The sequence below is a fragment of the Sceloporus occidentalis genome, unplaced genomic scaffold (genome assembly GCF_023333645.1).
Source record: "Sceloporus occidentalis isolate IW3139 unplaced genomic scaffold, rSceOcc1.0.p SCAF_2, whole genome shotgun sequence".
Lineage (NCBI taxonomy): Eukaryota > Metazoa > Chordata > Lepidosauria > Squamata > Phrynosomatidae > Sceloporus > Sceloporus occidentalis.
The window spans coordinates 157,175,907-157,200,697 of NW_028316982.1; the positions used below are offsets into that span (position 1 = coordinate 157,175,907).

The 24,791-nt window shown below is 40.7% G+C and overlaps 2 protein-coding genes across 3 annotated transcripts in view; one reads left to right on the plus strand and one right to left on the minus strand.

Annotated features, from left to right (window-relative positions):
* The first annotated feature begins 760 nt into the window (after positions 1-760).
* The window catches only part of UBAC2 (UBA domain containing 2), a 100,281-nt gene continuing 76,250 nt past the window's right edge, over positions 761-24,791 (plus strand). The window contains exons 1-4 of one of the 2 annotated variants that reach the window (XM_089511211.1): positions 761-901; positions 6,904-7,031; positions 10,317-10,436; positions 12,491-12,597. In XM_089511211.1, the coding sequence (XP_089367337.1) occupies positions 871-901; positions 6,904-7,031; positions 10,317-10,436; positions 12,491-12,597 (386 nt within the window). In that variant the 5' untranslated portion in view covers positions 761-870. The remainder of the gene's footprint in view (positions 902-6,903; positions 7,032-10,316; positions 10,437-12,490; positions 12,598-24,791) is intronic. The other variant, XM_089511210.1, reaches the window with a different exon arrangement.
* On the minus strand, positions 15,268-23,078 carry GPR18 (G protein-coupled receptor 18). Its single transcript, XM_089507982.1, has 2 exons — positions 23,036-23,078; positions 15,268-16,358 (listed from the first exon to the last, which is right to left on the minus strand). Exon 2 carries the CDS (start codon positions 16,317-16,319, stop codon positions 15,357-15,359), a length of 963 nt encoding a protein of 320 aa, XP_089364108.1. The 5' UTR covers positions 16,320-16,358; positions 23,036-23,078; the 3' UTR covers positions 15,268-15,356.

The following is a 24,791-nucleotide window of genomic DNA, read 5'->3' on the forward strand; positions in this document are numbered from 1 at the left end:
TAATAGAAAAACACATGAAGGGAATCCAGTAACACATTTTGGTGGGTGGGTAAAGGAACTTTGTAGCATAAGCTTTTGTGAACTCCAGCCTGATGAAGTTGACTAGAGTCCATGGAGTTTATCAGACAAGGGAAATTGGAAGTATAATCCAATGGCAATCTGAATGCAATCATGGGGTTTCATGTTACTGCGTGATAGACTACCGCACACAATTTTGGGCAATGGCAGGCTATTTTGGGGCAATGGGAAGTCAGTTCAAACGCAATTTGAATTCACGTAAATTTGCTGAACTAGCGAATTCATGTGAATGCGTTCTGGCCCCACTTTCTTTTCATTTGAAATTGAGAGAAATCCCTCCTGTGTGATAAAGCCCCATGAAGATCCAATTTTCCCTGGATCCCTTTGTTTTTCCATGGGCTAAGAAGTGATTTAAGAGGATGAGGAAATGAGGGTATGGGATGACGTAGCCCAAAAAGGGCACAGTGTGAACCTCCAGCAGGAACGCTCTGCTCTTGGCTCTGGGCCCCACAACAAACTCCAACTCCCAGAATTCCATAGCCTTGAGCCAGACAACAAGTTAAAGCGATGCCAAAGCGGGTTATGATTTCTCCAGTGTGGATGCAGCCCATTGGGGCAGGCCAAGTGCGAAGGCCTTTTGCGGCCTAGCAGAGGACTTCCCCCACTGCTACTACTGCTGCTGCTGCTGCTGCTGCATAAGGCGGCGGCTCCAGCAGAGGGCGCTGACCCAGGGGGCCTCCTCCAAACTCGGCTCCGGCGCCTCAGGGGCCTAGCAAGGCCTGGCTGGCGGAGGGGCGGAGGAGGAGGGGGTTTGTCCCCTGCGTCGGAGAGGCCGGCCCTGGGCCCGGGACCATGTTCACCAGCACGGGCTCCAGCGGCCTCTGTAAGTGGAGGGGGCTGCGTTTGAGGGGAGCCTCGGGTTGGCCCTGAAAGGGAGGAGGGGAAGGGGAGCCTCGTCGTCCCTGTCCCGCCCTCCCAGAGGAGGAAGGAAAGAAGGAAGGAAAGGAGGGAGGAATGGTCCTTCTTCTCCCCCCTCCACGTTTCCCTCCTTGGGAAGGATGGAGTGGAAACACACACACGTGTGTGTGGGGTGTGTGTGTGGTGTGTGTTGTGACTTGAACTCAGATCCCTGGGTCCAGCCCTGGTCTAAAGTCCCTCTGCCTGTCTAGTTTCCAGGCGCCTAGTGGTGGGAGCCCAGAAGGCAGCCTCTTCCTCTCCCCTCCCCTCCCTCCTCCTCCTCCTCCTCCTCCTCTCCGTGGTTTGTTGTTGCTGTTAATGTTTTATGCCCTCACATACATGGGCCAAAACACACTGCAGAAATAATCCATCTTGAGGCCGCTTTAACAGCCCCATGGCTCAGTGCTAGGGAATCCTGGGAATTGTAGTTTTGTTGTGGCACCACGGCTCTCTCTGATAGAGAAGGCTCAATGCCTCACAAAACTACACTTCGGCAGTGGGACACACTCCTTCCTTGGCGAGTGGTGGAGTCTCCTACTTTGGAGGGCTTTAAGCAGGCTGGATCTGTCAATAGGGGTGCTTTGATTGAGAGTTCCTGCATGGCAGAATGGGGTTGGACTGGATGGCCCTTGGGGTCTCTTCCAACTCTATCATTCTATGATTCCCCAGCATTGAGCCAGGGCAGTTAAGGCAGCCTCAGGGTGGATTATTTCTGCGGTTTGTTTTGACCCATAGAATCACAGAGTGGGAAGAGACCACAAAGACCAACCATTCCAACCACCTTCTGCCATGCAGGAACTCACAATCAAAGCACTCCTGATAAATAGCCACCCAGCCTCTATTTAAAACCTCCAAAGAAGGAGACTCTACCACACTCAAGTGGTTTCCAGTTTACACCCATCCTAAGGAGAACATATCACAGGGTTTCTTGGCCAGGTTTCTTCAGAGGGGGTTTGCCATTGCCATCCACTGAGGCTGAGAGAGTGTGACTTGCCCAAAGGCCACCCAGTGGGTTTCCATGGCCAGCCCAGGAATTGAACCCTGGTCTCCAAAGTCATAATCCAAGATGCAAACCACTATGCCACATTGGCTCATAGCTGAGCCTCGCTTTTTATCCAGAATGGTTGGGACCAGAAGGAGTTTGGATTATTATTATTATTATTATTATTATTGGAGTTTATTAGAGTACCTGTACAGGTTGAATCTCCCTTACTCAGAATGCTTGGGACCAGAAGGGTTTGGGATTTCTGATTTATTTATTTGGTTTTGGAATACCTGTATTTGCACCTATGTATAAAGGAACTGGACAAGGTCCTAAACACTAAAATAAAGATCGTGTAAGCCATCATATTTCCCATCACCATATACAGATGTGAGAGCTGGACAGTAATAATAATAATAATAGGATTTATTTATATGCCGCCCAACCAGGGCAGCTTACAACAGAGGGGATAATAGACGGTTCCCTGCCCTCAGGCTCACAATCTAAAAAGACATTGACACAAAAGGAGAAGGGAATGGTGAGGAGGGGAGGGGATCAGGTCCAGCACTCTTCTCTCCCTCTGAGGCCTGGACCAAGGCAGATGGACCGGAGGGAGAGCTCTTCTTCTTCAGGCTAGCCCTGGTGGAGCTGGGCCAGCCTATTCTCTCCCTCATAGTCTGAAAGATGACAGTTATGGAGGGAGGAGTAAAGAAAGTAAATAAAAGGAAAATCAACTCTTTTGAGATGTGGGGGGGAGAAGAATGGTGAGGATACCATGGACGGCCAAGAAGACAAATAAAAGGGTTTTAGAGCAGATCAATCCCAAATTCTTCCTGGAAGCCAAGATGATTAATTGAGGTTGTCATACTTTGGACACTCAGTGAGAAGGAATGACCCATTAGAAAAGGCAATGATGCTAGGAAAAGTGGAAGGCAGCAGAAAGAGAAGAAGCCCACAAACCAGATTGCTAGACTCAATCAGGGAGGTCACAGGCCTGAGCCTGAAGGTGCTGAACAGAGAGGGAGAGGAGGGGGTCTGGGAGAGGTCTCATCCACAGAGGCACCATGAGTGCAGGTCGACTTGAGGGAGGTTAACAGCATAATGAGATACCTTGGCAATGGGTCCCAAGTCTAAACACAAAATTCATTCATGTTTCATATACATCTTATACACATAGCCTGAAGGTAATTTGATAGAATATTTTCAAAAATAATTTTGCACAAGAAACAAAGTTTCTGTACATTGAACCAATATAAAGCAAAGGTGTCACTATCTGAACCACCCATCAAAAAGTTTTGGGTTTTGGAGTATTTTGAATTTCAGAATTCTGGATGAAGGAGACTCAACCTGTATTTGGTTCTTGTGATACACCTAGAGTCTGGACTGTGTAAGAATGTATGCCAGTATGATATACTAATATGGATATATTGCTTGGCGTCAGGAAACTGGTATTAAAATGGAAGGGCAGTATACCTTAACATAACATTTTCCTCAAGACTCTGAGGCATGCCCCCCCCCCCCATGAATGGCTCCTGGAAGTCGGTTCCTATAGGGTAAGTTAAGCACACATGAAGAGCCCATCTAGATCAAAAGCTTATCTAGTCCATCATTCCATGCCCACTGTATCTAATAGGATGCTTACAGTAAGACTACAGCTAGGACATGAGTCTAGTATTATCCTCTTTTGGAAGGGTCTCAGCAATTGACAACATGAACGCCACTGAAATAGATATATGTAAATAGTATTGATAGTTGCTGTGAATGTATTTACTGTGTATACTCATGTATAATTCTAGAAATTTTAGTCAAAAATTGACCTAAAAACCTGAGTCGACTTATCCACGGGTCAATGTAAATACTGTACTTTACCTCTTATCAAAAAAAGGAACCATCCCCTGCTGAAAGGCAAAAGCATAATCTGTCCTGGAAGCACTGACTCCCACTCTAGTCTCTCATCCATCCTGCCTTTAGTATAAGCACAAACAGACCTGTAAAAATTTTGTTAAGTTCTTTGCCATTGTTTTCCTTTGCTTTCCATCTGACAACTTTGCTTTGTTACATGCCCTCAAGTTTTCTCCCTTGACCTATCCACCGGTCATATCAAAATCCACAATTTTGACTGTAAAACCTGTCCTCAACTTATACATGAGGTCAACTTATAGTTGAGTATATATAGTATTTTTCAGAACCAGGGGCCTTAGGAAAAACTGGTCTGTCTGATGTAATGTGAATGGTGATTTCACCAGATCAGTCACATGGTGGATACCTGTGCATACTTTACAGAGGTTATATCTTTGTTTTTATATTTAGAACCCCATTTAATTTGTTTTAAAAGGAATCAAAACTGTGCTTCCAAAACCCAAATTCTGTGTACAGTGTTGGTGTTGTGAATGCATACATTTTGGAATGCTGCCAATGTAATTCTACACTCATGCACTGAAGAATGTGTATTTCACAGAATAGTTTACAGCAGTGCTACTGTGGTCCTGGGACTGATGCCAGTACCCAGCTCATTGGCTGCTGGTCACTGAAGAGTTTCCAGGAGAGAAAGAAACAGTTGTAGTCAGTGGGCTCAGGAATACTATTCCCTATAACTATAAAGTTTATGTCCATATGTGTGGCTACAGTAGAGGATATCTGTTGTTGAGAAACACTCTACACTTTCCATAAAATTTCCAGCCTCCATCCCAAACCCTTAAAACTGTCACTGGAACTTTTCCTGCACAGAGAGCAGCAAATTGGTAAAATCTTTGGCACATGGCAGACTGGTGAATTATGGAGGTGAAAGCAAATTACTCCAACTTAAGCAAAACAAAACCCTAGCTGACTCCCCTGTTCCTGACACTGAAAGAATTACATTGGATTACATCAGTCTTTGTGGTCAAACCTTTCCTTTACCCCTACCTGCAACTGAACTTTACCTTTACTGATCAAAGACACCCCATGGGGCAGGGAAGCTGGACATCAGTTGCACCTCTAATTTGGACTGTTTATTCTAAGGGAGCCTTGGGATACTTTCATTTTGAGCTTAGGTTCCTAAAGTGGAAACAGTCATGCTATAATTGACTTGTGGATTAAAATAATTTAGACAGGTTACAACATGTAGTGATCCAGCAAATTGTTGTATGGTACTAGAGCGTTTATTAGACTTCTAAAAACAGTATGCATTTGCACTTTAAAATGTTTTTCTGGATCAAAGATTTTTATAGAGAACACTACTTTCCTCTGTGGTTGACTTTCGCATTTATGTGTTGATCACAGCTCTGGCTACTCAACTTTGTGGTCTAAGTAACAATACCAAAAGCTCACTTCCTTTATGCTAAATGTGTGAAAACTGAAATGCCTCAAAGGAACACTAATGACAAAGAAGGAGTGGAAGATTTGTATCTCTATATGATACAGACAAGCAAGACTTATGTTATTACTTAAGACTTTTTGGAAGATAGAGAACACAAATTTCTGTTGTAATAGAGTCAAGTGCTCAATTATTTAGTTTATAAAACAATATGGGTCTCAAACCTGGTTTAGTATTCCTGTAGTTTAACCTCCATGGGATTCTTTAGTCTCACAAATGCACTTACATAATGCACAAAGAAGTAGAACTATAACATTTTCCTGAAGCTGGACGTGATGCAAGGAGGCTATCAATAGGTGCCTTTCAAAGATTCCTGGGTGTCCCTATGAATACCTTTTGCACCATATCTGGCTATAGGAAAATGTCTGGATGTGTCACTGCTGATCTACCTGCTTTCAGGGCTTGTCTGTTTACAAGGCAGGTTTTGGGTATAGTATTGGGAGAGGTATCAAGAGAGATGTCACCTTGGGATACACATACATCTCCTGATGAAATATCTCAGCATCTCCAGATTTCAGGCACTTGCCATGAACAATTTTGTCTTATAAACAAAGTTATTGGGATAAAAACCTCTCCCAACAAATCTTACGTGGCTTATTTATGACATTTAGAAAGCAATTTAATGTATTTTTAGGTTGCCATTCAAACAAAATCCCTTTTCACAGAGGCTTATTAAAAGAATCATGAATATGTACTAATAAGATATATTCTGTTTTGTGGAACTAACCTCAGGTCTTCATAGGAATGAGGCCTTAAAAGTGTAAACGTGTTACAGAGTAATATTATGCAGACATAAGCCCTAATGAGTTCCATGGGATTGATTCCCCCAAAACATGTATATATGGGGATTCCAGCATTAACTTTGTATAAGCAAAATTGCAAATATGCCCATATTAGGGAGAGAACTGCAATCTGTTCCATTACATGTTAGACAAGCTGATATATCATAATTATTGCCATCTGAAAAGTACAGAAGAATGAAAACAGAAACCACAGATTCTGTAGTAAGAAAGAGAAGTGCATTATTTAGAAAAGAAGACTCTTCATGAAGTTACAGCATTCAAGATTAGGAACATCTTTAGATACCAAGTTAAATGTCATAACAATTAAAACACTGAATTCTACAAGTATACATAGAAATCATAATAGTCTAATGCAGTTGATAAACAAAAACCTTTATGCTACCCAGTTTGGGTGAATAAAATATTATCTTAAAGACTACGTGTATTCTACTTATGCTGATAGGAAAAAAATATATCATAGAGCTGGTTTTTAAGTGTACCACAAATTTTTCATTGGAAAGACAAAAACAAAAATATTATCAACGGAAGGAGAAATGCCCTTTCCCATGGTTTTTTTCTAATCTTATCTCTAGCCATTACTTTGGTTAAACAAAATAGAAATACCTGCTAGTTGTGTAACAATGGTGCATTTTAACCATAATCAGTTTGTTAGGTTCTGCTAGATTTATAGGGAAATCTTTTACTTTTGATTGAAAAATATTTTCTTAAACTTTTTTCTGAAGTATATTTATTACTGAAATACCTGTTTGCATACTTATATATGTGTGTGTTTGTGTTTTCTTTCAAAGATAAAGCACCTTTGTCAAAGGGCCTTTTAATAGTCCCAAGCACCCTCTCACTTTTGTTGGCTCTACTCTTCCAACACTATCAGAAGTTCTTTACATACAATCTGCAAGCAGTAAAAGAGGAATTTCAGGTAAGCAGCAATTTTTTTGCATGACTGTACATATAGAAATATAGGGGCTGTACAGATGGGCAAGAAGGGGTGGCGAGATGCCACCTCTTTCTGCCCCGGATCAGTGTGGCAACAAATGCACTCCGCGGCACCGATCTGGCCTCCGCAGAGCACAGAAAGAGCCGGTTTTTCCAGCTCTTTTTTGTGCCTGCAAAGGGATGCCATAGCCGCTGCCGTGCGGCACTGCACCAAAGGGGTGTCATCATGGCACCCACCGACTGAATGGGCGCATGCCAAGATGGCGCCTGGGCAGCGCGGTGATAGCTTTGAGTGTGGGGACATTCAGCCCTCACCCCGCCTGCAGAATGGCGCTTTTGGCCCGTCTGTACCGGGCCACAGTGCAGCCTGTTTTGTTTTTGTTGCTGTTACTGTTTTAATATCTTAGGGCAGGCGTACACTGGGTAGAATACTCCAAGTTGCCCCTGGAGCATTCCGGCCCTGAATCCCTCGCTTTCCTGCTCTCTTTCGCTGTGGGTTTTCGGCTCTTGCAGCAAAAAATGGGTGGTTGCCTTCCCATGCGGTTCCTGTGTTTGTTGCCCAGCCCAGCTGCTGAGGTCAGAAAAAGGCGCCCAGCCATACTGACCACCTCATTCTGACATCAGAGCTATACATGGCTGCAGCGGTGGTACCAGATCAAAGGATCCACAAATGAAGGCAGATGCTGCCGTTGCTGCAAAGTGAACTGGAGGCCTATAGCAAAATGTGAGTTATTTAAATCCTTGTTAGTGGGGAGAAACCCTGAATTAGGTATAAGCATTGTGAACCACTCCATTTCAGGTTTTGGCCCTGAATCATACAAACATGACCCAGTGAGCCCAGGGGGAATTTGTTCATGTAGAAAAGCTCTTAGATATGTAGTACATTCTCTGCACTCTAGATTTGGAATGCCCATGGCTTGGAATTCTAGCACAGGGTATTCAGTTAATGCCACTAATATTATATTAAGTTCAAATTTCAAACGGATGTGGAAGTATTAGTGGTTGCAGCAGAAGACCTAGTAGAGGGGATCAACTCTGTTGGCTCACTTTATTTTATTCACCCTGAGTATAGGATGAGTTCTTACATGTGCATTTCTTCTTCACCAAATAGTCTATTCTGTAGGTCGCTACTCAAAAGGCTAAAGGGTTGCATCAATCTAGAAACTAAATTATAGTTTTGGAGCAAGGAATGTGTATGTGCACATGTGGGATAATATTGCTTGTTGAAGAACAAATCTTACCTCTAATCCACATTCCAGTGCACAACAGACAGAACTCTCATGTCTCCAATGAGAGCCCTGGCTAGTATCAAAACAAAAAACAGCCATGGCACTAAACAGCCTACGTTTCACTGTGAAAGCCTAGAGCTCAGGCTGTCAAACCTCCTATAAAAAGTATGTGTTGGTGATGAAGGAGGGAAGGTGCTACCACCTGATTGCCTAGAGCCCAGGAGTTATGCAACAGGAGTTTCTCCTCTGTCCTTTGGTCCCCTGCACATATAGCCAATGTAATCTGGGGGGGGGTCAGTTTGGGGTCCAGATTGTCTCACAGGACTGATTTGATGACAGGGGCTTACTAGCCCCCCGCCCCCCAAAGCTTTGACTCACGTGTCATCAGTGTTTCTTAGTTCAATGTGGAAGAAGGGGAGGCTATTTTCTTTAATAGCTAGGACTGGGATTGGACATGAGAGCTCAGATTCTTAGGTCTGGTACTGCAGAAAGACAGCTCATTTTGCAGCACTGAACTTGAGGAAACCACCCAAAGAAGGTGAAGCTATGAGGGGAAAGGGCAGGGCCAGATGAGGAATTCGCTATATTTAGCTTGTAGGCCAAACGTTCTTTATGTCCGGAATTCTGTTCCAGGCACATAAAAATTGGTTGAGGGGATGCAATTTAAAAAATGATGATAGATATTGAACCATCTTCCCATCAGAAAGAATGCTTATCACCCCTAGCATTACCAACTTTTCCTTCAGGAGTTTTCCCCACCTGGCTTAGCTTACTTACAGTGTTAGCACAGTCACTTAGCAAAAATTAGGAAGGTTGTGCAGAGTTCAAAAGGAGAAGCAGCTGCCAAGAGGAGGGGAGTAGCTTTCTCCTTCTATGAGCACATTTTGATCTTTATAGCAAGGAAACAAGTCCAGCTACCCCATACTTTGTGCATAACTGCAGTAAATCACCAAGACAGAGGTCTGACCTTCTTGATTGTAGCAGCTTTGGTCTGAAAGGAGCATCTGATGTTTAATGTTGCTAGAAGGAAAAGAATCCAGGACAAAAATGTCTGTAACAAACTTTCCTGTACTTTAATAGCTGGGTCAGTGGAGAATGCTCACAGCTCTTTATTTCTTTTGTGGACTGTCTTTGGCGTGTAAAATATTGTGCCAGTAATAACAGTTCTTGGCTGAGTTCTTGGCTGAAAATTTTCATTTTGACCACTATTAACTACATTTTAGGACCTTCCAAGATAGATTTACAGTACATATAGCTCCTGTCCCAACTGAGACCACTCTGATGTATCAATAATGAATTACAACCTATTCTGGACAATAATACTGCCCTCTCAAGGGATCTTGTTGTCAGGTCTTACTTGATCCAATACAGCTTCCCAATCTCAGTTACTTAGGGGCTGCCTCTAAGCAGTGGCGGGAGGCCGCCCCTTTCCTGGCCGGATCAGGGCCATGCAACCTCATGCCGTGGCCCTGATCCGGCCTCTGAAGGGCGCAAAAAGGAGCCGCAAAAAGCACCCTTTTTGCACCCTCCAAGGGGCACCATAGCCACTGCAGCTTGGCTCTATGGCACCCTTTCAGTGCTACATCATTTGGACACAGTGCCGGAGGTACATCATGATGGTGTGCACCGTCATGGCGCCATGGGTGGAGTTAGGGCAAGCATTGTCAGGACGCTGAGCCCTGACTCTGTCCACAGGCCAGCACAAAGTGCCAGCCTGTACAGATCCTTAATTACAGTTGGACCTACCGGAGTTTCAAAGGTGCTACAAGATCCCTTTATCTGTAAGTGCAACTTCAGTTAACATGAGGTTTGTAAGAGAAACTTTAAAAATTGTAAGAACACTTCATTAATGTAAAATAACTTTGAAAAGAACAAGTAATTTTGGAAAGTGTTCATACATAACTGACTTTTCTACTATTTTCATCGTGTTCATTGCAAACCGATAAGCACTGACCAAAGTACATGTCTTGAAATTAAAGAATTCCTGTAGGGTGCCGAAAAAAACTCTTAGTATCTGTGGACTTGTTATCTTTTTTTAGATTTGGAGGCTTATATGTGGCCGAACAGTATGTCTTGATCTCAAAGACACATTCTGCAGCAGTTTGCTCATCTACAACTTTAGGATATTTGAAAGGCGATACGGCAGCAGGAAATTTTCAGTAAGTTAAAGTTCTATTTCTTCTCTTGTTTCAAAGACAGTAAACTTAAAATTATCTGGTCTTGCACCACACTTTCCCTCCTTTTTGGAATTAGGGGTGCTTAACTATTCTAGATACATAACTGTCCTTTTTATTTGTTCTTTAAGTTTTTAATAAATTCAGGTAAAGTTATTGGCCATCTGAAATTGGTTTCACTTGTTTGTGTGTGTGTATGTGTCTTCAAGGTGTCTGTTGACTTATGGGAACTTCATGAATTTCATATGGCAAGGTAACTCAGGGCAAGAAATACTCAGAGGTAATTTTGACAGTTCCTTCCTCTGAAATTTAGCCTACTGCACCTGGTATTCATTGGTGGTCCCTCATGCTGGTAACCTCTCATCTTGATTTCTGCAATGCACTCTACATGGGGCTACCCTTGTGCCAAGTTTGGAAGCTTCAGTTAGTTGAAAACATGGCAGCCAGACTGGTTCTTGGGAAATCCAGCTTTGACCTTATAACACCTGTTTTAAAATCTCTGCACTGGCTGCCAATTAGCCTCCAGACACTGTACAAGGTGTTGGTTATTACCTCTAAAGCCCTACATGGCTTGGGTCCAGATTACTTATGGGAGCACCTCTCTCTATATAATCCACCCTGCACTCTCAGGTCCTCTGGGAAGAATTTATTGCAGCCACAGGAGACCAAGATTGGCTGCAACTTCCCAGAGGACTTTCTTCTTCACCGCTCAGAAACTGTGGAATGACCCACTGGAAGAGATCTGTCTTATCACCACCTTAGACGCCTTTAAAAAGGCTGTCAAGATGGATCTCTTCTGGCGGGCCTTCCAAGATGGACCTCCCAAAGAAAAAAAAAGAAAGATAGCCCCATCCGCCTTCAATCTGGCCACTCCATTCTGTTTATTTTAGGCTATATTACTGAGGCAATTTTTAACTGTTATTGAATTTTACTATTTGTAATGGTGGGAGGGTTAAGCGGTTAATATATGTTTTATTATGTTTCTAGGCTTTCTTGTATTTTTATCTCTGTTGTAATCCTGGCTAGATCTGCAGGGAGAGGTGGGAAATATAAATTAATCTTATTATTATTATTATTATTATTACTATTATTGTTATTATTAGACAGGACCCTGCTTAGTTTCCAGAATCAGGTGAAACCTGGTGTCCTCAGCTTATTTAGGCCAATTTTACTTGTTTATTGCATTTAATATTTATAAAAGTACACATATTAATTTCAGTCTAGTCTGAATATAGATTGAATAAAATTACATATATCTGCAGTAGTGAAGAAAAGATGCTTATTTCACTGTGTTGGTGCCTTCATCAAGTAGGAAGTCCTAGTGGGGTGAGGCTGTATCAGAGGAGGCTCTGACTGACTAGATACATAGCTGATGGCCAAGTCTGCCTGTGCCTGCCAGTCAGCTAAGCCCCAGATCTGTCAGTTGCCTGTCTTATGAAACTATAACTTGGTCACCATATGAAGCCATTGTTCAAAACAACTACAATTCCCAGAATTCCCTAGCATGGAGCCATGGCCTTCACCACACAGTGGTGTCAAACTAGATTATTTCTGCAGTGAAGATTCACCTTTGTTTGACTAACAGTGTTGAACTCAACTTGTAGGTTTTGTATAGTATATTGGGAAGATGCTTCAAAGCTCTCAGTAATTTGTATGACCTGTAGTCCCTAATCGATTCAGACTGTGATTAGATTCTTCATGTGGGTCCACTCTTCACATTTTGTCCTCATGTGCTACTTGTTTTTCTAAGAGAATCCTTGCCAGCTTAGTAGTCTAACACACCTAATATGGCCAGGTGTCCTAAATCATGCCAGGATTTGAAAAGTTCAAGATTAGGACAGGCTGACTTATCAGATAGGTTTAGAAACAGTGAAATTGAAAATCTAATAAATTTCTAAATTAGGATATTTGCTGTCTCAATTATGCCACTGCCACACCCTTTTTGTCTAAAATTATGAAATGTGAAAAGATGTGTCCTAGTTCTTTTGAGAAAAGTGTATAATTTCTGATACTGACGTCTTGTGTTTCCTATTTTTCAGTCATTTTTGCTGGGCTCTTGGATGCTGTCTGTGTTGTTTGATCTACTCCTGGTAGAAGCTGTTGAATATTCTTTTGACCTCACCATCAGTAGCTTGCCTTCAGGATTGTAAGTAGCTGCAAGGGGCTTGCTGATCTCTTAGTTTCAAGTGAAACGGTTTTAAAATTGCTTTCATAATCCTTTGTTATTTGTGCTACGACTTAATTAGCCCAGTATTTCCTGACCCTGATCTAGTCATATACAGTATGTAGCTAATTGTTTAGGGACTAGAATGATTAGGCATTGAAATACAACATTCATAGTGTCCTACATTACTGCTAAATCCATTGAGTGCATTACTATTAAATGCATTACTGTTAAATGCATGTCTCATCCACTGTCGACTGTGTGTACGTACCTACATACAGCTGGAGCTGGGAGCAAGAAGGATAGGAAAAGTGGAATCTGTGCCTTTGTTTATAATATTGAAATGGTGACCTGGACATTGTGGATGTGTTCCTTCCCCACTCGTCTTTCACAATAATGGAATCAAATATTTCATTTGCCCTTAGCAAAGTCATCATAATGTCAGAGTCTGATTTGCTATGTGCATTTATGCTGTTGTATCTTCTCTTCTGCAGTCCCTGATTATGAAGAGGGTTTTTCACATTTTAAAAAAAGTCCAAATAGCAGCCATTGTGGAACAGTGACAGATTTGGGGGGGAAATGCATTGTCACAAGGTCTTCCCATCAGTGCCTCAAGGCTACCTTTTTACTTCAGAAACATCCGAAGACTTCTCATGAATGACACTTGCCCAACAGCTTCGTGCACTTCCCTAAACGTATAAGGGCTAGGGTCCCCAGTGTCCTCCTCTTATAATTTTGATGTCTTTGGTAGCTTGTTTCCTATGTCTATATGGTTGTGAACTCACTCAGGCATAAGCTTCTCTTGTAGCAAACTAACCTTAACTTCATTTAGTAACATGTATCAAGAATGTAGCTTATGTAGAACAGATGGTATGGTTACAATGGTTTCAATAAATCAACAGTTGCAAGCAATTCCCCACTCAAATTCTATTCACTAAACTTCCCTGAGTAGTCATCTGCCTAACTCTCTCTACTCATCAACAGAGCTGTAACTGTGAACATCTCACTGAACTCTTCTAAACTAAACTTTTCCCTTCTGCTCCTGAACCATTACTCACTCCTCCCTTTTATATCTATTCCTCCCATGACAGCCCTTCCATTCGGGAAAGCAAGACTGCCCAGTGACTCTGTCATATTCATGGAAAAGTGAAATGCCATTTTTGTGAACATATTCTCATTCAACTTTCCATGATCTCTTTCAAAAAGAAAATCAAATCTGAAAAAGAAGCCCCAAAGTATTTCTTGAAAATATCTGTGTGATTTGATACACCAGCTGTCTCAAATTATCAGAATTAACAGCATTGTTTTCTATAGGTCTGTAAATATTTATATACTGTATAGTCAAAAGTCAGTGGGATTTTGAATGAACATGAATGGATGTACATGATTGCCTTCTTTTTCTCATAAGGCAACCACTTGTGGGGATGTTGACTGCTAAACCATGTGGGGAAATCATGTGGCTCACTAACTGTTTGTTTAGTCAGCATAGACTCTTTGGTACCATGAAGTCTGATAAACCTTGTCAGTTTACTATCAAAAAGAAGACCTGACTAGATTTTGTTGTTGTTATATATTACTCCCTGATTGTCTAGGATTACACACTGATTGCACACTGAAGATGTCTAGAGCAAAAAGTAGCCTTGGGGAGTAAGTTATAATGTGTTACTGTGCAGAAAAGTGTCAGAAAAGTGTCAACATGCTTCCTGTAGTGATTGGTTGTCCCTGAAAGAAAAATACTATAAAAAGCTTAAAATACTTGTTTGCTTTCACGTAAGTAACATGATATACAGTATGTATATTGAACTCAAACTGTGCCCATTAGTATCATGAAGGCTGTCTTTTTATGTTACTATTAGTAGAAAGCCTGTTCATTTGACCAACTCCAGACCCCTCCTCCTTATGCCCCTACTTCATCTCCATTTCCTTCCCACAGTTGTGTACCAGCTTTTCCCCCGTGTTTCATTTTTCCTGGCATGAACTGCAGGTGCTAAAGTCAGTGCCTTCCAGCTTGCAACAGTCATAGTCAAAATAACCAGTGACAAGAGAATATAGGAGTTGCAGTTCAACAACTGAATTCAATTCAGTTCAACTCAACTGAAACTCTAGATTTCCTTATCCCTACTTCATTATAATTAATCTGATGTTCCAGCCAAATGTACAACAATATACTTGGGTCTCTTGGGAGCTATATGTAATAAAGGCACATGTGTTTTGCCTTCAGGAGGCATTTTAGGCTTATTAGCATATGTAGAGGTGCTTACACACTGGAAATAATGGACTGTATTCGGTTAACTGCGATTGTTCGAATATTTATTGCAAATGAAATATTTGCTTTAAAAAAAGGAAGCATCCTGTACATGTTATTTTCTTTTCAGTACTGTGAACATCAAAATATGTAATATGTTTTTATCTGTACCTCATATCAGTCTTATTAAATTCTGCACTTTCCAGATGAAACACAGTAAGACGTTAATAGCAAAGCAGGAAGGGGAAGAAAATAATAAGTAAGTAATGAATACAAAGTGAAATTTAATAAATACTAGGAATCTCAATACATTTCATATAAGTATAATTTCCTCTTTATTAGGGGAAATCAATTTTGAGATAGGAGTGATAAAATTAATCCTTTTTTCTTTGCCAAAATACCGCAGTTAATGGAACATTTTAACTTATTCTAAGCTTTGTCATATATTCTTTTCTTCACTTAAGTATTCTTCCAATGTGGCATTGTTTTATTCTTTTTATATCATCTCACTGTTGATGTTGCTTATTGACATCATGCTACCAGATCGTATACCTTTCCTTCGTACACTCCGAAGATAATTACGATAAAGCATGACGCTGATCACTCGGGCCTGAAATTGTTTAGAAACCAGATAGTACAGAATTACATCCAAACATGTGCTGAGATTCATGAGGAATGTGGTAAATGCTCCCCATGGATTGTAGCTCATTTGTCCATCTTGGAGCATCAGAAATGCAAAACAAATGTGGAAAGGCACAAAACATACAAGCACTTGGATAATCAATGTCACAATAATTCTAATTGATCTTTCTTTAGCCTTTGGCTTTAGCTTGGAGGTTCTTCCATGTATGAGACTGTAAATGACAACTAGATAACAACCAATCATGATGAAGAGGGGAATTAAGAAAAAAAATATCTGCCGAGAAAGATTTAACACACTGACTTCCTTTAGGTAGATAATATCCATCATCTTAATGCAAGTGGTGAAGTTTGTAGTTTTATCAGGATCTGAATATAAGAACAACAATGGAGAGGCTGTCACAAGAGTGATTATCCAAAGACCTGCACAAGCTATCAGAGCCTTGGTTGTATTCTTGAGTTTCTTGGCATGTTTGGGCTGAACAACAGCCATGTATCTGTCTATACTTATAAAAGCGAGCAGCCATAGTGCAATACTGGGGTAGAAAACAGTGAAAGTGCTAAGAACTTGACAGAAGACATCTCCAAAGATCCAAGAGCTTTCCACATAGTAATGCATCCGAAAAGGCAATGTACATATAAAAAACAAGTCAAGCAGTGCAACATTCATCATGTAGATAGTTATAGTTGTTCTCTTCTTGGTAGAACAGCTGAAGACCCAGAGTGCCGTGGCATTGACAAGTAAGCCAATAATGAAGATAAAGCTGTAGAAGACAAGTGATGAAATTCTGTACTCTTCAGGGTAGCCATATCCAGACATGCTTGGGTTATAATAATTCAAAGCTGAATAACATGACACCTATGGGAAAAAAACAGAAGCACGATAAATTAAATTCTGCAGTCAGTCATAGTAGTTTTGCAATTTGAAAGTGCATTTAGAACTGGGCAGCTCTGTGCTTGTGTTTTATGGGGTTGGGTAATTAAGTAATGCAATTTTTGGAATTTTGACAGCATGATTCTCAACGTCGGATTGACTCTAACTTGTAGATTCTTTAGATCTATGGACTATGAAAGAACTCCCTCAATTGCTGTGTAATATTAATGATAAAATAGTGAACTAAAGGACAGATTATGAGGTGGAGAATAATATCAAAAATAAGTTGTATTAAGTCAGCAGAGTTCTAAATGTTTGTTGTTGGAGATCACATTTATAGGATGCTTCTAACTCCATCTGTGTTTTTAACATATATTTTTTATTATATAAAGCAAGATAAAAAACATGGAAACAGTAAAGAAAAACACTTAACAAATACAAAACAATAAATGCAACTGAATATAATTTGTCTTGAAGTGGTGAGGTCTGGATTTTGCTGCATACTGCCAGGTTGTTTTCCATTCATTTTAAGGAGGACAGTTCACGTTTTGGAGAAGTCCACATTCACAGGATTGCCCATATTGCAGAATCTATTATCCTTTCCATCAAAGGACTGGAAATAAAGAAATGATATATGTGAGATTATGTTTTGTGGACTGCAAAGAAATAAGTGAAGTCCTTCCCTGTTGGGTATAGGGTCTGCCAAGAATCAAGCAATCCTGAATCTTTAATTATTTGTGCTAATTTTGTAGGATCATTAGAAGAGGCTATAGGGGGTTGTGATTTATCTAAGTAGGAATGCAAAACCTCATTGGAATCACCCCCTGTTATTATGATACTATTGGCCACTTCATTTAGTTTATCCAAAAAAGTTGCCATAAATTGTTGTTGGGCTGTATTTGGTGCATAAAATGGCCTAGCATGTATGGCTTGCCCTGACATTTGCCTGTCAGTATTAGGTAGTGGCCCATTGTGTCATATGTTTCATTGTCAGTTGTGAATGGGCAAGTTTTGTCAAAGAGGATTGCTTCATCTTTGGCTTTCCTTGATCCCCTTACCACATATTGACTGCCAAATAATTTTTGAGGTAAAATGGGGTCTGTTCCTTTGTGGTGGGTTTCTTGAAGGAACAAAATGTTATAGCGCAAGTGTTTAATTTTCTTAAGAATTTTTTTTCGTTTAGCTGCTGAGAACACACTCCTGACATTGTATGATACAGCTCTAATGGTAGTCGTGGTGTATAGGTTAGGGATTTGTGAAAACATTTGCACCCCTTTCTCTTCAGCCTCATTTTTTAATGTGCCCATCGAGGAAATGCAAAGCAGCTAAAAGAAAGAAGTACCAGCATAATGGGGTGCTTGACTCAGACTCTCGTTAGGAAAACTAGAGTAGGTATATATCTGCAGTGAATACTAATTAAAAAATACAATGCACAATTACAAAAATGGAGCTTTTCCAAGAGGAATGGAGAACAGAAACTTTCTGTTCCCCTGATCAGGTACATCACTCCTGATCTCCTCTGGGGCGGTATGAAGAGGTATTGCTCCTCTCCTACAAAATGTAGCTTAACAAGCTGCAAAGCTGCCCCATGATTGTTATTCTTAACATGGTTAGTAAGAACAGCAAGAACAGATATGATTGATAACCATCTTGTAGCAGAGGGTTATCGATACATGAAGCAAAGTGTCTTGAATTTAAAAAACCTATCAGGTTTCCTATAATCAGCATTATAGGAAATAGATTTTCCCCTTTCTTTCCCTCCTCCCTCACCCTTAAGATAAGCAATATTAGAGGCCCTGCAATTGTCGCTACAACAGGGATGCCGTGGCTTAGTGGTTAAGATGCCAGTTCTGATGATAAGAAGATCGGAAGGTTGGCAGTTCACGGCCTAAGTGCTGCATGTTCGGGTGAGCTCCTGTCACTAGTCACTGATTCTGCCAACCTAGCAGTTCGAAAGCATGCATAAGCATGTAGATAGATAGGTGTCACTTCTCAGTGGGAAGGTAATAGCATTTGGTACAGTCATGCTGGCCACATGACCACCAGAGCAATTCTTGGACAACGCTGACTCTTCGGCTTAGAGCACAGCCTCAAACAGTTGGTTATGACTAGACATTCATGTCAAGGGACTATCTTTACCTTTATAATTGTAAAGACATGGATTGTCTTTTCAGGCAAAGCCATTTTCTTACATTAAAATTGAAAGAGTCACGTTTGTAAGTTGTGGTCAAAGATGGTTGCTATAGCTGACAGTTGTTTTGGTGGGAAAACAAAGTGTAGGGTGTGCGATTTTTTTTCTGCACTTCCAAAGAGAGTGTGGGGATGGTGATTGGGGGGGGGGGGGATACCTTACAAGGAGCTTAATTACCTTCAAACTGAAGCCAGGGAGTTGATCATGTTCTTATTGTCTTTCTTTCTTTGCATTGTTTGCCATTTTGCTCCTTGTGAATTGTTGTCCTCAGGAGTCTTAGTGAATCTGTTTGAGTGCATTTCTTTCTCCAAGGCTGCAGGCAATTTGATGTCAAGTGCTTCCAAGATCTGGAACGTCTGTTGCGCAGAGCTGGCAATGAGAGTCTCACCCTTATAGAAAATAATGATTTTGAAGGGGAATCCCCATTTGTATTTTATTCCTGCTGATATCAGTAGCATGGTGAAAGGCTTGAATGTCTTTTTCTCAGTGTTACTGTTGAGATGTCCTGGTTAACAGATGCCTTATTTCCCTCATAATTCAGGCTAGCAATGCATGATAACAAATTTAATATTTACGTTTTTCTTGGGAATTTTGCAAAGTGTATAATGATGTCCCTTGGTCATCTGTTAGAGGATCTCTTCAGGACAAGGGATCAATGGAGACGTTTGATGTCATTTGAAGTCAGGTTTACTTAAGGACATAATTTGTTAATCCACGTAAGGATGGAGGCTTGCAAGATATGGTTGGCGAAACCATATCTGGAATACCTTTCAGATGTATGTTGAATTGTCTGTCTCGGTTTTCCAAATTTCCCCCTTGTTCTTGCAATTGGGAGTTAATGTCCTACAGCTTTTGAATTCTGAGTGCCTTGATGAAAAGCAGCACTTGCCATGTCTTCTACATCTAAAATTTGGTTGGAGATCACAGATAGCTTTGAGTGAAGTAGTTCTAAGGTTAATGCCCAATCTTTTTGTAAGTCCTGAATTAGATTTCAGAGTTCAGAAAAGGAAGAGGCACTAGGGACCACATTGCAAACATATGATGGTTAATGGAGAGAAACAAGGAATTCCAGAAGAAAATGTGCTTCATAGACCAGGGCTTGGGAGTAGGAGAAAGGAGTAAGAGGAGTAAGGAGTAGGAGTAAGAGTAATATATTTGTTACTCCTTATTCCTGTTATTATATTGTACATGCAAACACACAAAAAAACAATTTTATTATATTGCACTGGGGAAGGGACTGGGAGGCAAAGACAGAAAGACAGACACACACACACACACACCAGCCTTACAAAGCAACCGGGGCTTTTCCCAAGGACTGGAAGTAGGAGTAGGAGTAAGGAGTAAGAGATTTTTTACAGGAGTAGGAATAAGAGTAACATTAAGAAAAAAAATCTTACTCCGGAGTAGGACAAGGAGTAACCCCCAAATCACCACTACTCCCCAGCCCTGTCATAGACTACAGCAAAACCTTTGACTGCATAGATGAAAAGTTATGGAACACCCTTAAAGACATGGGAGTGCCGCTACATTTGATAGTCCTGCTGAAAAATCTGTAGTTAGGACAAGGAACGTCAACAATGTAAGATATACAGATGACACCATAGTACTAGTGGAAAACATCACAGACTTGGAACAATTATTAAGGAAAATCAAAGAAGAAATTGCAAAGGCATGCTTCATACTGAACATAAAGAAAACAAAAATAATGACCGTGGAGAATCTATATAAATTGAAGTCACCAGAATGAGTCACCAGAAAATATGGTAATGCTAGGGAAGATGGAAGGCAATAAAAAAGAGAGGAAGACCACACACAAGATTGATTAACTCAGTCAGGGAGAGTATGGGCCTGAGTCTGCAGGATCAGAGCAGAGCAGTGGAGGACAAGGGGTCTTGGAGAAGTCTCATTCACAGGGGTGCCATGAGTTGCAGCTGAATTGAGAGCAGTTACTAACAACAACACTCAGTCATTATTGCATAATTATCCACAACAAAAAGACTTCCTGAATTGCCATTGGTTTTACTGATTGGATGAAACTGATGCAATCCTAATTTAGCAAGTGGCAAATTCTGAGCAGCAAGCATAGCTCATATCATTCATGGCAAAAAGTAACCTCTCTATTTTATTTTATTTACCTTCTCTTAATTATGTGCCTCAAATATGAAATGAGGTAACGTGGTAAAAGTGGAGAAACATAAACCCCACAAAGTCTTTCAACCAGAGATATTTTGAAGAGGAAGTTTGCCTCTCCACGCCTTCTAACATCAGAAAGGCTTTTGCCTTCTTTCATTCTCTTGGATGGGTTGGAGACATTTATTGCTTTGTACCTCTCTCCCCACCTCTTCACTCACTCTGGCTTTTGTGGCTGAAAAATATGTGGCAAAGAGAAGACTCTTATTCTCACTTCATTTTTGGAATTGTGATTTCTTTGAGTTGCCTTTGAAAAAATTGCAGAAATGGTAGGCATCACTAGCTTTGACACTTGCTAATTTTTTTTAACAAAGCTTTCATTACTGTGAGCTGATTCTATTGCAGTTTGTCATTATTAGTGCCAAAACTGGTTGACAGAACTGTTCCAGAGAGTCCAGGTGAAGCACAGTACAATATGCAACTGCATTATAAAGGACAGAAAAGGACAGAGAAATTTGATGGGACAAAAGACAGATGATTCATCTACCCCACCTGTTTTAAAAGGTTGCAGCTGTCACATCTGTGGTACTTCAACCTACACACCAGATATTTTGCAGTACCTTGCTATAATGCAACCTTGCAAATAAGCGCACAAGTTACTAACCCAGTGGTCCCCAAACTTTTTCAGGCTACTGCCCCCTTCTTTTTGAGCTGCAACCCTAGCGTCCTCCCCCCCTCTCGGTACATATTTTTTGATATTAGGTCTACTGTTCTCCGTGTAGTCATGCTGGCTCCATGGCCATAGAATCATCTCTGACAAAACTGGCTCCCTCAGCTTAGTAATGGAGATGAGCGCTGCCCTCTACAAGACAATATGGTCAAGGGAAACCCTTTACCTTTACCTTTTCTGCTGCAAATGCAAAGCAACCAGTCTTGGTTGCTGCTCCCTTTGCACCCAGTCACCTTGAGAGCAGCAACCAAGTAGCTGGCTGAGCAGCGACCAAGAAGCCTCTTGTTTGTGCCAGCCTTGTAGCTAAAGCTGGCACAGGCGAGAGTCTTATCAGTTGCTGTTTGACTGGTTGTTCAGTCACTGTTCACCTTGTGCCCTGTCGTCTTGGAAACAACAAGTGAGCAGCTGGCTGAGCAGCAACCAAGAAGCCTCTCACCCGTGCCAGCCTTGCAGCAAAGGCCAGTGTGGACAAGAGGTCTCTTGGTTGCTGCTCACCCAGCTGCTTAGTTTGTGCTCCCAGAGTGATCAGGTGCAAGGGAGAAGCTTCTCCCTAGAGAAGGAGGGAGTCTCAATCCTTCATCGGGGCAGAGAAAGGTGCAGTGGTGTGCTCTGGACTGAAGACTGGCCAGAAGGGAGAGATTTTAACTACAGGAGCCTCTCCAAGACAAATGTCTCTTTCCAAGAATGAAGCACAGATACTCATCCCCCAGAGACATGTCTTCCCCACACAGCTTCAAGTGTCCACTCACACAAAAAAATGGTTTCTTGTGTTACCGCTTCTCTCATTCTGTCTAATAAAAGAAAGCAGGAGCAGCAGTGCAACTCCACCCTCCTAGCCAAGTCCCAGCAAAGCTTACAAAGCTCAGACAGGGTCTCAAATGTGAAAGCTCCTTTTTGCCACCACTTCTCCCCCACCATTTAACTTTCCACTCTAGCTCACACATCTGAGGACGTATCTCAAGAGTACTAAAGCTCATACTACCAACTCTTCTCTTTCATTTAGTCTCAAAAGTGCTGTGCTTTGCATACTTTTTAACCTAAGCGACCAAAGAAAGAAAGAGTGAGTGGTAGACAAATCCCTTATCTGAAGATCACATTGGGAGGAAGAGAACATAAATGTTTGTGCCTTGATGTTTGTCGACTGCAAATTAGAATGCTTTGGATTGGTACAGAAAAGATGGCTGTATATTTGCCAAGAGAAATGTAAGTTCCAGGCCCAACATGTAATGTCTATGGCTTAGTTTAGATTGTTTATTACTAACTTATCTCTAACCTTTAAGATAATATGAAAAGGGCCATATTTATACCTAGCCTGTGCATTATATCAGCCAGTTGGAAGCAGTTCTGTTCATTTTACTATAAAAATGGTCTTTAGATTAATAAATTGATTCTCTTTCACCCTTTCCTTATTTCATAAAAATAGGTTATTTGTACAATTGTGCATGGTTCATAAGGCTAAAATCCACTTAATGTAAAGTACTGAAGTGTGAGCTTTCTAAGTTCTTAACAGTGAAAGTTGATAATTTTATTATGTACCTGTTGAAAATAGAATTTTAAAGACAGCTATTTAATGAAAACAATGTAGATGGACAACTGACCACATCGTCTTACCTTTTTGCCCTCTGCTGTTCTTTCAAAGATGCTAGCCTTGTACTCCCAGATCAGATCAGTAAAAGATTTGGGCTTCATGTCTGTATGATAACTTCTATGTACCCAAATAGAAACCTTTTTTTAGAATCAGGAAATGTCATAATGCAACTAGTTTGTTGATTGGTTATATCAAGCAACCAGTTGCTAATAATTTTTTTGTGCATAGTCTCGTTAGATAAACAAGCTTCATTTTATTCAGATCTGTCTCATATGTCAACTGATGAAATATTTCCTTCTGTCTACAAGTGTGATTTTTCTGTTCTGATTTTTTAAATCACTCGTTTTCATGGTAGAAGTATTGTAGGAAAATAAACATACTTATTTTAGCATTTGTTATGATTTGCATAATGAATAGAAACTATTTTTAAAATAATATTTTGTAGAAATAACATTGTGCTTTTATGAAATTCCCACTTCTGTATATAGTTTGCCTTATTAACCACCACAATTCATTTTAAAATGGAAAATACAGACTGAACATGTTGTTGATTGTCTCTTTTTTATGTTTTAATAAATATTGATAAGTTTTTTCATTGTAATTGGAAATAATTCTCTTATTGGTGATCAACATAGAAGTTCTCACTGTGGAAAAAGAGATATACTGTATTATCTTTCATATAGGTCAGATTTCTCATAGGATTACAAAATGTAATATAGTGGGCTGAATGTGAATGAGACAGAAGATAGTTGATAGAGAGTGGGGTGTGTGTGTGTGTGTGTGTGTGTGTGAGAGAGAGAGAGAGAGAGAGAGAGAGAGAGAGCCTGTGCAAGTGAAAATGATCTTTTTAATGAATATGTAAACATGTGGAATTAGTTAACACATCTGTAGGAGAACCAGAAGCTGTGTATATAGAGTAGGTTTCAGAGGTGGCCAACCAACAGTATTGGGAGAGCCACATTTTTTCCAGACCTACTTTTAACAAAATAGTTACCCATGTGTTACCATAAGTTTCACCTTCTCATACTTTGGAAGAGATCATTATTAAATATGCAAGACATCTGAAAGATGTGTGTGTGTGCGCGCGCGTGCACATACACATACAAGCATGATGTTTTAAATTTGTTGCCTTCTTTGTATTAATATATATTATTTTATTATTTTGTAGACTGTACACCATAGGTAGATTATTTTGTAGACTGTACACCATAGGCAGGCTTACTTTTATCTATTTTATTGATTGTATGTTCAGCACTGTGTAAATCTACAGCACTATATAAATAAAGCGTAATAATAATAATAATACCCCAGAGGCTTTTCCTAACTATAACAAATTTGATATTTCCCATCTTGGCATTTGCTTCTCAATTTCATTCCATAGCTTAATATTTTCATTTTGTAACAACATATCACAACAATTCATTTTTATTATAGCAGTGGTCAAACATTCAGTATTCTTCTCAGATTTAGCACCAACTTTCTCCAACAACTCATCTTGATCTTGTACAGTTGACCCTTTGTGTTCATGGGGAATCCATTTTGGATAAGAAAGATGTGGGACCTCAAGTCCCGTTGTCCCCATTGCAGCATGACATGTGTGCGGCCAGTGGCATCACTGAGGGGGATGTCGACTACTCCAAGTGATACCCAGTTAGGTCTGAGGGTTGTGCATGGAGAAGGTTGGCCTTGTGCACTCTCCTGTGCTGCCACCATCCTTCCTTCCCCCAGCCCCCTGTGAAGTGCTCCGAGAACTCTCTGCGCCCCACAGCAAGGGAGCGG

Bases quoted from the DNA above. Each gene is read 5' to 3' on its own strand.
- GPR18 (XM_089507982.1), bottom strand. From the start codon at position 16,319: ATGTCTGGATATGGCTACCCTGAAGAGTACAGAATTTCATCACTTGTC.